Source organism: Sparus aurata, chromosome 10, assembly GCF_900880675.1.
Source record: "Sparus aurata chromosome 10, fSpaAur1.1, whole genome shotgun sequence".
NCBI classification, from domain to species: Eukaryota; Metazoa; Chordata; class Actinopteri; order Spariformes; family Sparidae; genus Sparus; species Sparus aurata.
The window spans coordinates 10,793,167-10,809,463 of record NC_044196.1 but is presented as its reverse complement, the minus strand read 5'-3'; the positions used below and the strand labels follow the sequence as shown (position 1 = coordinate 10,809,463).

Sequence of the window (16,297 nt, the reverse complement as noted above, 5' to 3'; positions counted from 1 at the left end):
ACAAATATATTTTATTCTACTAAAGAGATACATTTGTAAAGATAAGCATATTTTGATCGGCAGTAATGAACTGATAAATATCAGATAAATTCTTTAATTGCAGGCCTAATCATCTAGTTTTGTAGATTAATAAATAACATGGGAAGAATATTGATCCAAATTTTTATTCCAATTTTCTGAATACATTTTATATTCTTAGTTGTATCTTATGCTTCAATGAACAGACACAGATCTTTCAGAGATACTATGAGGAACTATATACACAGCCTGACTCTGCAGATGAAGAGGAAATGAGAGGGTTTCTGAATTCATTGGACCTGCCATCGATCAGCAGAGATGAAGAGAGTACTCGACCCCAGCACTTGAGTAAGAGTACAAATACTACTGGTCAAAATTTACTCCGTTACAAGTAAAAGTAGCTCACACTGAAAAAAGTGATTTCGGAGAGAGGTAAATATAATATATGTAAATCGTATAAAAATTACTTGATAATTGTAGTCAGCCAAGGAAATTTAAAATAATGGGTAAATTATACACAGACTACCCATTTATTAACAGTAACAACTGTGTATAGAAAAATAGGGTAAAATATACCCAAAAGCTTTATGCTCCAACTTGCGCATGCGTCAGACGGCGTGTTTGACTGAGCGGGACACAGGAAGTCCTCACCGACATCTTCCTCTCACTGCCAGCTACCATCTAAGTTCGGAAAGGAAGGTAAGCTATTTGCATAAGCCCTCTGATGTGTATAATAGCGCGAATGCAAATTATATTTTATGAAATGATGAGACATTCCACTTCACTTGTATTCGGCGTGCATCTGCGTTACGTGTCATTACTTGAACCTGTCGCTGGCGGCACCATGGCTGTTTTACCGTCTGGACCTATTTTATAACTAACTAACAGTTATATGGTCTGGACACATCGCTGGAGAAACACCACTGAGTCACTAACTCACTCAGTAGGCCATAGGGTAGTCACTTTTTCAAAAAATCAAGTTCGAACGAATTTGAAATGAAACGCAATTTATTCGAATGAAAGTAGCTTACGAGGTTGTAAGCTAACGTTAGCTTACGAGGTTGTAAGCTAGCAGGTGAGCCGCAGATTTGTTGTCGTTGTAGAGTAAGACAGCTGCTTTGTACAAAGTTGACAAACAGCTTTGTTAGTTACTTTTCCATCTACGGTGTAGAACCCTAAATACTTCCATTTGCTACTTCTTAGATGCTTTGGTGTCGTGATTGTCCGCTCAGCACGGCGTCGCTCGCTAGCGTTCTCCATTTCCAGAGGACACTAGGTCAAGGGTTAACGTTAATACTGCGTGCAATAGGTCAAGCTGATTTAGAGCGCCCTCTGTTGGATCACAAGGCGAACTACTCCAAACGGTCTGTTGCGCTTATATACTGTACATTTTGAATTCGAGCAGGTCATTACATTCGAAAAAAAAGTGACAGCCCTAGTAGGCTACCCCTCGGCATTCCTCCTCAACACAAACGGGCTCCGCGACGTGCTGCATCACTCTACCTCTTTCACACTCCAACATGTCGCCAACATCTGAAATGCCTAACGTGTATTTTTTCACCCGTTAGCATGGCTAGTCGGTCTCTGCAGGTCTGTTTACAAACAAAATGATCAGCCCTACTAATTACCTGCAAGCTTGTGTACTGCGCACGTGCGTCTCTGTTGTTAAAGTTTAGCGTTACTTCTCAGAGTTTCATTTTTTACAATCAGGACTCATGTAAACATAGTGCACGTCTTTTCAGTCAGTCGTCATGGAAACATGACACTTATCCAGTGGTGCTGAGTTTTGACAGAGAAGTTGGTTTGTATTGGACCAGAGTAAAGGCAAACATGTGTACAAGCTGTGAGATGAATCTCAACTCATAAGTATCACTGTATCCTGCCAATATATGTGAAAACACCCACTGTTGCTGCACTTCAGTTTTTAAAGGAATTGTTGTTCATAGGCCAGTCAGTTATAGGCCTGTAGCCTAGGTTATTCATGAGTGGGGTCAAGTAAGACATTTTATTTAGAATGTTATTTTTATTGGACAATGTCAGTGCTTAATAAATATTTTCATAATTTTGTAACAGATTTATTCTTTTAAGCATGAATATTAATTTATGCAACTGCAATGCCTTTGTAGTGAGGTACAGTACAGTCTGTTATTTCTGTATAACAGACCCTTGTCATGTATAACAGACTGTTTCTGGGGATGCCGCTCTGATCAGAGGAGCACAGAGGAAAAGAGTTTAAAGAGAACATATGCAGGATATTTACCTTATGTTTAATTTCTACCTTCATTAAAGAGCTTCAGACTAATTGTAATGTTTGATAAATGCCTTATAACTTGTTACAGGGAGAGTGGAGGCTCCTTACACATTGCAGCTGAAAACCAAATGATCAGAGCCTCTGACGGATATGACAACACAAATACACACATCGTAACATGTATTGCTAAATAATGCAATTTATAAATCGATATAAGTCGTGTTTTGATTAACATTATATTTCCAATTAATTATTTAACTTGTAAGCTGTGAAATAAGCAGGATAATGTATAGTTAGTCAGTTGTTATGGAGAAATAATCATTTCTCCATAACAACCTCCGTACTATCTTTGTCTTCCCAGATACATGTCATTATTTCTCTTGTGTAATATCTTAGTATTTTTGTTCTTTCTGTTGCAGACAGAGTCACTTTGTATGTTGACCCTCACTGATGTTTGCCCTCTCTTCAGCCCTCTCTTCAGGTCCTCTCGTCTGTCCTCCAGAAGCTTGATAGACCACTACCACTTCTGGGGATGACCCACCCACCCCCCTGCTGTATCCTGTACATTGACTTAAGGTATGTTTTCTGAATAAAATAAATCACATTGACCTTAAAGGTGTATCAACCTTAATCAAAGGCCCCAGTGATGGAAAAATGAACTGGAAATGCAAGTTGTGTAACTTCACAACATCAAGAAGATCAGACCTGTTGAAGCACAGCAGACTAATACATGGGCATTTCGGTCGAGTCCACTCCATACCCTGTCTCTATGCGGATTGTCCTTGCACCTTCAGGACATGGGGTGCATTAAGGACACATTTGTCAAGGCATCATGCCCAAGCAACCAAGCCAGGCAACATCCTTTCGTTCACGTGCATTGTCTGTAACTTGTGCTCTTTTGACAATGAGAGACAATATTTTATACATATTGGCAGCCAACTAAAAAAGTTTGAAACTGTGCCTTGTGTTTTTGAGGGTTGTGACTACAAGACCAACATATATACAACATTTCACAGCCATAAGAGTAGAAAACACAACCCACATACGTTGGAAGATTTTAAGACCACTGTTCTTCAACACCAAAACAAGCTGGACGAAGAAAGTGACTTTGTTGAAGATGAAAATGACTGTGGCTCTGTCCTTGAGGAGGAGGATGACTTGAAAAAAGTCATTACGAAGAGAGTAGGGTTGCTCCTCCTGAAAATGGAGAGCATTTTCAATGTCTCCAATACATGCATAAATGAGCTAGTAGAGGAACTTCATTTCCTTACAGCATCTGCATCTGGACCTGTTATTAAAGAGATTATACTGAGCACTTTGAGAAAACATGGCTGTACTTTTGAAGACTCAGTGATATCAGAACTGGTCAAAGACCTTTGCCAGTTAAGCCCTGTCTGTGCTGCTTTACGAGTGGATGGGCCTTTAAGCAGTCAGTTCAGGAGAGAGCAATTTAGAAAGGAGCATCTCTCACCAACTGAACCAGTTGAGTACATACTTGATAGTACTGAGAAAAAAACATTTCAGTATGTACCAATCCTCCCATTATTGTCACAACTTCTGAACAACAGACACATTCAAAACACAATATTCCAGAACAAAAGGCCATCTGACGTCTCTTCTGGATACAAATCTTTTCATGATGGATCTTTCCTAAGAGAGAACAGTTTTTTGTGTGAAGGTGAACTTAAACTCCCACTCATCCTTTACATAGATGACTTTGAAGTATGCAACCCTCTGGGAACATCCCGCAAGAAGCATAAAGTCACAGCTGTGTACTGGGTGTTTGCTGACATACCTGCCACATTGAGATCTACACTGACTTCCATCTACTTAACCATTTTGTGCAAGGCAAATGATGTCAACCAGTTTGGCTATGCAAAAGTTTTGGACCCCCTGCTTAAAGATTTGAAGTCGTTTGAAGATAATGGTATTTTTGTTCCAAGTCTGGGCAAAGTGGTCAAGGGCACTGTACTTGCTGTAGTCGCTGACAATCTTGGCGCTCACTCAATAGCTGGGTTTGTTGAAAGCTTTTCAGCCTCATATTTCTGTCGCTTTTGCATTGGAGAACGGTCACAGGTCCAGGAGCATGAAGTAGCAGAAGGGCTGTTCCCTCTACGGACTAAGTCCAGCTATGCAATGCATGTCAAAGCAGCATTATCTGATCCTGCAGAAACTCATCACTGTGGAGTTAAAAGACAGTGTCCCATCTCAGACAGACTCAGTCACTTTCATGCTACATCCGGTTATCCCCCTGATGCTTTGCATGATTTGCTTGAAGGGATTGTACCTGTGGAAATAGCACTCTGCCTTGATGTGTTAGTCAGGAAGAAGTACATCTCTCTTCAGGAGCTCAACCATTCCATCCGTTGCTTTCCTTACAAGTGGAGTGACAAAACAAACTGTCCACAACCCATTGCACCAAATTTCACATCAAGGAAAAGTGTTGGAGGTAACGCACACGAAAACTGGTGCTTGTTGAGAATGATACCACTCATGATTGGTGACAAAGTCCCAGAAGATGAGCCTGCTTGGGAGGTTTTGATGACGCTGAAAGATGTTGTTGAGCTTGTCATGGCTCCCCTCCACACAGATGAGACAATAGGGTACATGCAGAGTAAGATTTCAGAACACCGTTACAGGTATTTGGATCTGTTCCCAAAGGAAAAAGTGAGACCAAAACACCACTTTCTTGAGCACTACCCTTTGCTTACAACTGTTTATGGGCCACTTGTACATTTCTGGACCATGCATTTTGAAGCCAAACACCGGTTCTTTAAAAGGATTGTGAGGCAGACTGGGTGTTTTAGAAACATTCTCATGACAATGGCAAGAAAACACCAATCGATGATTGCTTATCATACCCATGATTGCAATGATCAAAGGCCAGCGCTGACAGTGTCCCAGAAGACTCAAGTGGCAGTCGATGTTCTTAAAGACAGCATTAAGGAGTCCTTTGCAAGGAAGTTCCCTGGGGAAGAGTTTGTGAACATGACAAATAAAGCAACCATTTTAGGCACAGACTATAATGTTGGAATGATGTTGCCCTTTGGATCAACAGGAGGCCTACCTGACTTTGGAGAAATCCAGCAAATGATCATTGTGCATGAAACTCCTGTCTTCGTGCTGAAATTGCTTAGTGGCTGGTACTGTGAACACCTGAGGAGCTTCAAAGTAGAGCCAACAGGAGAGACAGAAATCCTTAAACATTCTGAATTGAAAGAAACTTACCCCTTGGCTGCATATAATACAGCAAATGGTCGTATGGTGTCCCTTAAACACTTCGTTTGCACATCAGAGTAAGTGTAATGAGTTGATTATTTTTGTTAGCATATCAAATGTGTGTTCAAGTACAGTTATTGAAAAAAACAGTTACTTCACACAAAAACACTGTTTTAAGTCCTGCTCACACCAACAACTATATGACCAGGCATCCTGTCATTTATTTATTACAGGGTTTATATTGTTGTACACCTACTTTGTTTCTATGAATGATGAGAATGTTATGATTTAAGGTTGCTTTTATTACAAAGAAAGCATCTCTCCTCTCCCCCCTTTCCTCAATCCTCTCTTCTTGTCTCTTTTTACCTCTTCTCTCCTCTCCTCTATCTTCTCTTCTACTCTCCTCTCTTTCTTTCCTCATCTCCCTCTTCTTAAATTAATAATTACCATCAAAGATTATTTATTGAAAGTTCCACTGAACAAAATCTCCATTAATTTTTTTGGTGGAAGAAACTTGAAGCAAACCTATGCAAGTAAGCTCATCAACTATTAATAACCTGTCTCAATTTATTTTCTTTCTCTGTCTCTACAGCTGAAGAAACACATCCCAAACAACAATGGCGGTTCAGCTGAGAGTCATTTTAGAAGAACACAACATTCAAAAGTTGACACTTTCAACAGGAATTCCTGATACAGTGGAAGATCTTCTTTCCATAGTTACAAGAACTTTCCAACTGTATGGGGAAATTGGACTACTATACCAAGACAAAGACTTTGACAATCAGTTTTTCAGTGTCACATCAACTGCTGACTTGCACGACAAGGCCACTGTTAAAGTGATCCAAAAAGAGCCGGTCATCACCCTTAACCTGCACCCAGTGAGTGAATCAGAACCATCATCTCCATTGAGTTCTCTGAGTTCAGTGAACACCCATCCTGCAAGAAGTACCGAAATGGACATCTCCCCTGCAGATGATGATGCATCCTCACAGGTGTCCGACTGTGCGTCATCAAGTTCCAAGGACACCATTATTCTCCCTGATTCATGTCGACATGCTGCATGGCCAGTGCCATTTCAAGTACCGCAGTTTTCCCGGGACATAGAACTAATCCTCGCAGAGGCAAACAAAACATATCATGCCACTGGAAGACACTTCATGGATGCCAGTGTTAAATCAGCTATAATGCAAGACCTTTCAAAAGTGATTTTTTCCTACTCCGCATATCCATCAAGTCAACAGATTCTCTCAGTGGCTGAAGCTCTGGTTGCCAAGTTTCCATGTCTCAAGGAGGCGGGATCGTTTGCAGGGTTATATGGCTGGCAACAGCGCATAAAAAATAAGATGCACAATTACCGTGCCAAGCTAAAATCTCGAAAATATGCTTACCCGGAAATCGAAGTCAACTCATTGAAGAGGAAGCATCCGACTGATGCAGGCCCATCAAAAAATGTGAAAAAGCCTAAAAAAGCTGAGGTTAATTACCTACCTCCACACCCTGTTGGCGAAAGACAAGACACACTTGAGAAGGAGAGGCTTGAATTACTCGATGAAGTGAAAAAGAAAAACAATGCGAAGTTAATCGCAAATAAAATGAGTAAAACCTTCTCAAGCCGAAGAGTCGAAGTGGTGACCCTCAGCCCCTCTGTGAGTGTGTTTAAAGAAAGGTGGCCGGCATTATTCAGTGAGGCTCAGGTGAGTATGCTTGATAATTTTTCCTTCCCACCAAGAAACTTTAATGTGGTTACTTTGTGATCTGGTCTATCATTTAAAATTTTCTTTTTTCCCCTTTACTTACTCACTAGATCAAGGAAGAGTTCTGTCGTATAACCACTGTTCCCTTGGAGGAGACGTTCATGCTGAAACTTGATGGGTACACACCAGGTCTTTTGCAGCTAATGCGTGCTAAAGGAGGAGCTGCTGGTTCCAAGATACGCCCTCTGCTGGACACTGTAAATGACGTATGTTGTTTCACTTTTTTCACAAATATGTAATAATTGATTTAAGTGAATTAAAAGTGAAATAATCTGTAAACAATTGCTTTGTTGTGTACAAAGTTGAGCTCCTAACCAATTTAACAAACTACAATTCAACATCAATCTGTGAAATGTTTAAAAATGTTTTAGTTTTTAAGGAATTCAGTCTTTGTGTATGTAAATCTCTGAGTTCCACTAACAGTCTTTTGACTAAATTGTATCTCCCTACAGTCACAGAGCATTGAGAAAAAAAGGGATGTAGTTGTCTGCTGCCTCATTGAATACCTTGGTGAAAGACAAGAAGATCTTTTCCATGACTGCCAGGTAGGCTATGTCATTGATAACAGGTGACTGATTAACTCAAAAAGATCCTCATGTCTTCCTCTGCTCTGCTCTGAACTCCTCATTTTCTCTGCTCTCCTCTTTTTTCCTCTCATTTCCTCTGCTCTCCACTCCTCTTGTCTGCTCTACTCGGCTCTCTTCTGGTATCCCCTCTTCTCCCCTTCTCCTTTCGTCTTCTGTCCACTCCTCTTTGCTCTTTTTACTCTGCAAGATAAACTGAAATGTATTGGAACAGCATCTTAATTAATATACGTAAATTAAAAATGTGTATGCTTTTTGTTTCTTTCTTTTTAACATGTAGGAATGTAAGGACCTCACGGACAAAACAATGAAGGTGATCGTCATGCACAGTGTCATGGCCGAGGAGGATCCATCAGATGTGTGTATTGTGATTGAGGGAAACACAGTGATGGAAGGATGTGGAAGCCGAACAAAAGCCTGCATTCTGCTGATGGGACTGATATATGCTCTCAACCTCGAATATCCAAAGCAGCTAAAGAACACGTTTGAAGCTTTTCAAAAACTTTTTTTGGAGCTTGACGGGGCGAAACTACTGAAGAAGGTCCATAGCCTCAAAAATAAGCTCATGCAATAGGCAGACATTTCCGCTCTTCCCCTCAAGAGGATCTTTTGTCCGAACAGAGCTGGATGGAGTTGTGAAGGAGTGTAATTTTTAGATTTCTTCTCTTCCCTCCGCTGCTGTGTCACCCCCCACACCCCACAGCACAGCACACCACCAACCACACCCCACACACGCGCGCACACACACACACACACACACACACACACACACACACACTCCTGACTCTCCAGACCATCAGGGGTCTATACATCGCCAGGGTCTCGTCTAGCAACAGCTGGTCTGTTAACAGGCTTGAACCCCTCCCCATTACCACTTTTATATGTGTGCACACACACACACACACACACAAACAAACAAACATACACACACCTTTTTCAGCTCTTTGACACCAGCCTGTGAGTCAACAGCCTTTCATCTGTATTGTCATGTGTCAACCAAACATACTTGCAAATTCACTTTTCCATGAGGGTACAGCGTCCATTGTTGGTGCTCTCATTTGTTTAGCTATTTCTGATTCAATTTTCCACTCTGCTTTCTTTCCACTTGGTTACATGTCTCAGATGTGGCGCACTGTGAGTTAGTTATTTAGTTAATGAGTTAGTTGGTTATTTAGTAAGTTCTTTGTTAGTTTTTATTTATTTAATTAGTTAGTGGTGATCTAACAATCAAAGGAAGAATCTGTGGTTATGGTGGCTTCTTGGTTAGATCCATGGTTTCAGCATGATCAGTAAAGAGCAGCCATCAGGATCAGAGCTCTTATCGGCGCCGATCACCTCCTGATCAAAAATCAATAACCTGCCTTTGCTGAAGACATCGGTCTCCTGAACCTATGAATCTCCATCGCACCATTTACATCTGTTCAGTGACGTAAATGTTGATAATAACTCACTAAGTTTGTGTTACTTTAGTTTATGTCATTAAACTGAGAAATTCAATATTTCATGGATTAAAAACATTTATGATCACCATCTGAAAGCCTTTTTATTTGGGGGGGAGTTTATCTTACCTGCTCTGAACAAGTAATGGTAACTAAATGATATTGATTAACTTTGAATAGTAATTATCAGGTATTATCTACTAAGCAATCAAGAGTTAATTTTACCCAATTTTAATGAGTAAGAAGTTGTTAAATATATACAGAAATGTTAGATAAATATAACCCAATTTATTTTAGTATTCCATAGCTTTTTATTTCAGTTATTTTACACTCAAAATATGGAATTAAATCTACCCCAAAAAAGTAGATGCAAATTGTTACCTCAGATTTATTGGGTAAATTCTATATGTTAGTTTTTACAGTGCAGTCGACATGTTACTCGAGTAAGAGTAATAAAGTACTTGCTTTTAAAGGTACTTAAGTATCCAAAAGTACATGCTTTTAAATTTACTTTAAGTAAAAGTAAGAGACAGCAGATGTTGCAGATGCAGATGTTTATTTACAATCATTAAAACTGTAACCAAATGAACCTGCACCGTCCAACTAACTCTCTATCATTTAGCTAAGTTGGGAACTGGAACCCTCTCAAAGACCAATGTTGTCCCCAGACCACTGGTTGAGGATCACTGCTTTACAAAAAACTACCTCTCTGCTTTCAACACCTCCACGTCCAACTTAAAGAAACACGTTGAGAAACCATGGCAGGCATTCAAGCTCACAAATCACTGGTGAGGCGAGGATGAGACCCAAAACTGTTTTGCCTTTCCTAAACTGCCCTAGCAGGCCATTAGCAGTAGATGCAGTATTTGAGGCACCACAAGCCATCTCCTGCAAGCTAGCCAGCACTGACCCATACTGTGACAAAACAGCTGTGATGGTTTCTCCCCGTACTGTCCATCTTGTGGGACACAGGGGTTTTATTGCAGTGCATGATGGATTGTCTGCATGTGTTATTGCTGCATGGATCGCCTTAATCTTTCCTGAATGAAACAACAGGACTCCAAGCTGGTTGACCCAATCCAATGAGTCTCTGATCAGAACAGAGGTTAAGCAAGCTTTCTGAGTGATTAAATTAGTACAGTGGGCTCCACAATGAACGTAAAGTGCTAGTTGCTGCTCTTGTTTTATCAGTGCCTGTGCAACAGCACACTTCCCAGCCATATTAGCTGCCCCGTCATAAGTTTGACCTCGTAAACCATGCCTTGGTAAGTTTAATCTCAGCAGCACATCTTTAACTACTCCTCTTCCTGTTGTTTCAGAAACAGAGTACAAACCAATGAACTCTTCGTGGGGCTTCAGGTCATTGTCAACATAACGCAGGCAAATACTTTCTTGTTCTTGCTCAGAGATGTCTTGTGTTCCATCCATAATAACTGCATACTGAAGAACTGGTAGATCTCTGATTGTATAAGCTATTCCACTAACAATATTGTTGCTCATTGTAGACAGACTTTCATTCTGGATCTGTGGACTGATGTGCTCTCTTCAAGAGTTGACAAAAATTACTGTTTTCATCCTCATGTCCTCTCAAGGCCTGTCCCTGTCATGCCAAATATTAGATTGAACTCACAATTTTCCCAAGACAGTGCCTGTTGTCTGCTTGTTGATTTGCCAAAGCACTGGACAACTGTGCATTTACAGGGTGATTTTCTTGTGCAGTCACAGAGACAGCATGACGGTGTGTATGACCTTCATGTGCTTTAAATTTTTCAATAGCTTTTTTCAAATTCTTGAATCCAGAAGTGATAAAGGCGGGCTCTGATTTTACAGCAAATGGGGTGACTTTGTCCTGGTAAATTCTCATGCAATAAAAACACAAAACCCCCTTCTGCACTGCATCATAATGTATCCAGTCCTTGTACCACCGCTCTTGGAAGGAGAGAGTTCTGGTAGACAGAACTTGAGTTTCAATGAATCTTGGGTGTTGCTGATATGACTCTGTCCTCTGTCCCCTGACTTCAGTGTCTCTCAGCTGTCTGTCCCTGTTCTGAACACCCTAAAAGGAAAACAGTCATCATGTCACACATAAAACAAACTTTTCAGAACACCATGTAATCCGACATTTTGTTGAATAATAAATTAAACTAGAAAAAATGATATACAGTTTAAACAATTAATTGATTCATGAGTAGGTTGACTGTCATATGTATTTTCAACAGATAACTCATTTGCCAGTCAGTGTTTCTGACATCTTTGTCATTGCCACTTTGTTTTTTATTCAAATAAATCATATTTGAATATAAAGCATATTGTAGATACATAACTTGGAGCATATACTCACAGGAGTCCACACAGATGCAACGCAGAGGGAGTTAGATCCAAAGCATATTCTTGTAAGGTGAGTATTCTAGTTACTTTCTGTTACTCTCAAGACACTTAGACAGCTGAAACTGTATCTGTGGGGACTTCACAGGGGCAGTATACTGATCAAACACATAAAGGCGAGTTTACTCTCTATGGTCGTTAATGCTAATCTTACATGTGAAAACAGCCGTTGCAATGTCTTTAATATTGTATTACATCCAAATTTGATCTGTTTTGTAAAGTCAAATTAAAGGCAATGTAATCATAATTTTGTTAACATACTCCTGTAACGTGTATATCTTTTCTTCTTTCAAGGCAAAGACACTCTGAAACTCACTTAGGTTTAGCCTGAAAATGGGGACGTGTTTGTGTCTTTGTACCACCAAAAAACATGTTAAACAAAACATGTTTAATTTGTGTGAAGACATGATTTGCTCCCAACAGCCAGAATACTATAGCTGCAAGATAACAAGCAAAGACCAGCACTGAGCTATTTTTGTGACCTTCATCCCCCAGTGTTTTTTGTTTTTCCTATCTCTATTCTGTGTATTCATGAAGTAAAGGTTGAGTAGTGAGAGTGTGGATGAATCTACTTTTACATCCAAAAGTTTGAAAAACAAACTCCGCCCTCTCCTTGACTCCGGGTGTTTATTCTTCTAAAGCTTGCCTGCTCCAGAAGCTGGCTGCCAATCAACAGAGTTTTTCCTTAATCCAAGACGCCGACGTCTGTCCCTCCACTCCCGTCTTTTAGTCCAAGGAACCACACAGCGAGTCCAATATCTGCATGAAAGATTCTCCAAAAGACATCCACACCAATAACAAGGCCATGTGTCCAGAGTTGGACATTTTTACATGCAATATAACAGAGAAATATTCGCTTTTGGAACCGCCAGTGGTTTTTTGGGGTATTTCTGCTATGGCTACATTTTTCAGCCCCAGATGGTGCTTGGTACCAATCTGTCATCAAATCTGTGTCTGTCACTCGTAAACTCAAGTAAGAACAACTGGGATCGAACAGGGATGAACATTCATGCAATAGATGTAATCGAATATCTCCATTTGACTGTCAGGTCTTTTTCTCTTCTCAGATATGTCAGTTAACTCTTCCTCCTCCTTCAATGAGTCTGTTCCTTATCCAAACTTCTCCCACATCCATAACTTCCCAAATGGCGTAAATTGTGTCCACTTTGAACCAGGCCACTCGATCTTCATCTTGTCCATCATCGCAAACATCCTCCTCCTCATCCCGGTCTGTATCCTTGTCCTCTACCTGGGCGTCCAACAATGGCATCAACAGCGTTCCTTGTGCATTTGAACAGCTGTTTTGTTAAGAATATGATTGGGAAAGATCGGTTGCATGTGTGAAGTTGATCATATTTTTTTGTAGACTGACACAAACCTGCTCAACTTTGTCATATTGCTTATTGAATTTGACTATTATATTTTCTTGTAGAAGATTGTCTTTCTTATGTGAACAATACCAAACACATTGCTGAAAGTGACGTTTGTTGTTTTGGGGTTTAATAATTGTATAATTGTGGTTTGATGGAGAAAATGTAGTTAGACTGCAAATATGTCTATAAATAAATAACGACAGAAGCAAGATAAGGAAACACATCAGCTGCTGCCTGCCTCATCCTTTCTCTGTCCTTCACATGTGTCTACAGGCCTCACACCCTGGTGGTACACCTGCATAGATTTACCTTTTGCAATAAATGTATATAATTTAAATGCTGTGCATGTATATTATACTGAGTATATATATAAGTATGGTAGATGCTTTGGTATTACATATGCTGGTGAAGTCATCCAGGTTGTTGTAAGAGCAACTGGACATGCGTGTGATGCTTTCAGTGCAGGGACACCATGAAAAGATTCAAATTAACAGCTCACATATGACAAACAAATTAAGATTAAAATAACTCAACCATGCACACAGACACGCTTACAGAGCTGTTCTATTTGAATACACCGCTGACTTTGTCTTTTCATCATTTGAATTCTGTCAACTGTTCAAGTAGTAGAGTGGTAGTTGGAATGGACGTAGAACTAGTTTTTACAAATAGAATGTTAAACATTTGTTGAGATAGTATAGCTGCACACAAACCATGTGTAAAAGCATCTATAAACTAATAAAGATACTGTATGCAAACAAAAATAATAAATGTAGGATACTGGGTAAGGCTATGAGTTTTTCTATGTACACATAGATGTTATATATTATTATTTTATCCCATTTGACGTGTTGTTGTGATTGTAGGTTTTCATCTTCTGCCTTGTTTTTTATTCAAATAAAACATATTTGAATTGAAAATTCAGAGAGGTGAGGTGTGGGGTGGCACTGTAATATACAGTCAGTACAGTTTATTTCGACAGATGCTCAGCCACAGTGAGGGGCCTACAGAGGGGAGACGCAGAGGGAAGAAGATCAGAAACGAACAATCACAAGGTTTGTGTTAATATTACTTGTTGATCTATCTCCTTAAATCCACACGAGAATATATACTCATAAAATGTCTGTTACATAGTGACGCACATAAGTAATGGAAGTAAAGACTCGACTCCAGACCAGGTGTTTCAGGCTGTGCGTGTTTTCTGTAGGAGTCAGTAACTTACTGTGACGTGGTCTTTTGGCATTTTCACCTTGCAGAGCATTTACATGCACAAAAATGCCTCATAAAACAATAAAAGAAAGGCAAAACCCCAAAAGAATAATATGACCTCTTTAATAATAGTGCAATAAACATGTAAGACATGTGTAAGCACTTATAAGACAACTTTTATCAGTCTGTAGACTGCTTAAGAACATTAATAAAAGCTTATATCATTATACCTTTACTGAGCTTTTTTTCTTGCTTGATTAAGAGTATACTGTAAGTATACTGAACCTTTTGTAAGCAGATAAAAAACCTCTGAATAATAGTTAAAGTTAATTAAATATAGGAAAATGTGTGATAGATCTATATAGATCAAAAAGACTTAATTACATGTTAAGAGGTCCTGCAGTTTAAGAATAAGGGCTGAAAAAAGTAATATAGTGCCCCTTTAAAATGCTTCGAAAAGTAAGGCCATCTTTGAAATGTCTTTCTCTTGAACTGTGGTCATGTTTGGAAGAACTTGGCCACATTGCTACACAGCTTTCAGAAAACTAGCCGCGGGATACTAAAGAGTCTGTTTGATACCGTCGATGTCTACAGATATTTTGTTTAAAAGGCTCCAGGAGCCAGTTGAGATGGAAATCTGATCAGCATTTGCAAAAGTATACAACTATCACTCTCATCTTTAGACCCTTCAGATTTGGATAAGGAATAAGCTTTACCTTGCAAGAAGAGAGACAGGAGTTGGATCCCAATTCTATCATGATCTGCAACGGAAGTAAGTTATACAATCGCCATTTGTCTTTTTCTCTTCCAGATATGTCCAGAAACGACTCCTCTTCCAGTGACTCCCTTCATCAACCAAACATTTCCTTCATCTACTCCTACAGCCCTTATAACCTTGAATGCTTCCTCAACAGCCCGGGCTCCTTTGTCTTCCTCACATTCTGCGTCACACACACCCTCCTCCTCCTCCCTCTCTGTATCCTCGTCCTCCATCTTGGTTTTCAAAGATGGCGGAAACAGCGCTCCACCTCCACAGCAGCAATGACGAGTCACTCAGACATCTTCCCCTACCACATGGTCACCATGGAGCTAATGGGTGTCTTGGGATTCATGATCAGCTGTTGTGGTTTCTTTAGGTATGATTTCATGAAAATATGGGCTGGGTTCCATCTTTGGGCCATGACCTTGTATGGAGAGATGTTCTTTCACATCCTGACCTGTGTTGAGCGCTACCTGGCTGTCGTTCATCCCATCATCTACCTGAGTCTGAAAGGAGAGAAGGGGGTCAGAATCAGAAATGTCATCATTGGGTGTGTTTGGCTGCTTTCCTTTGGAGGAACGAATATGGCGTATTTAGATATAGTCGACTCAATCCTGAACATCTGCCTCTGTATTTTCTCCTTGATCATCACCTCTCTCTGCAGCCTCTCAGTTCTCTGTGTCCTGATTCATCCAGGGCCAGGTGAACAGGGCGGGGACAGGGAGAGGGTTGACCAATCAAAGAAGAGGTCATTCTACACCATCGTGGCCATTCTGGGAGTGCTGTTGCTGAGGTTTTTTTGGAATATTGTTTGGATTTATTTCGAGTTTAGAGGTGGAGGTCCTCAGTGTGTAACAGCCTTGTCTGATTTCTGGTTTAATCTCCCCAGCAGCCTGGTGATACCTCTGCTGTTTCTACGCAGGAAATACTCATAGACTACAAGATGATGTAAAATAAAAAAAAAACCTGCCTGAACTGATTTTTTTTTCATCCACTCATATTACTATTACGATCATTTGAAATAGCAAACAGTTAAGCAATCAAATGCGCTTTAGCTGATGGATGATGGCCATCCTTCAGTAGCCTTTTGCTAACTTTATCTGCTGTTAAATGTTTGTGCAGTGGGTTTACTAGCTTGTTTATTGAAAACATCCTCTGATGAGCAAATGCTCCCTATAATTTTGAGTAGAGAGTAGAGAAGAGCAGCAAAGTTGAGTCATAATCCTTACTTATTTGTCATTACATACACTTATTATTGTTAGTTATCATTGTTAATACACAATTGATGTGTGAACTCTTTATATT

General features: G+C 40.0%; 1 protein-coding gene across 1 annotated transcript; it reads left to right on the top strand.

Moving 5' to 3' along the window:
* Positions 1-643: 643 nt before the first annotated feature.
* LOC115589352 (uncharacterized) lies at positions 644-15,927 on the top strand. The gene is made up of 9 exons (XM_030430194.1): positions 644-717; positions 2,739-2,845; positions 6,081-7,182; positions 7,293-7,448; positions 7,695-7,787; positions 8,107-8,224; positions 15,044-15,542; positions 15,657-15,785; positions 15,882-15,927. The coding sequence occupies exons 3-9, from the start codon at positions 6,106-6,108 to the stop codon at positions 15,925-15,927; spliced, it is 2,118 nt and encodes a 705-aa protein (XP_030286054.1). The 5' UTR covers positions 644-717; positions 2,739-2,845; positions 6,081-6,105.
* Positions 15,928-16,297: the final 370 nt, after the last annotated feature.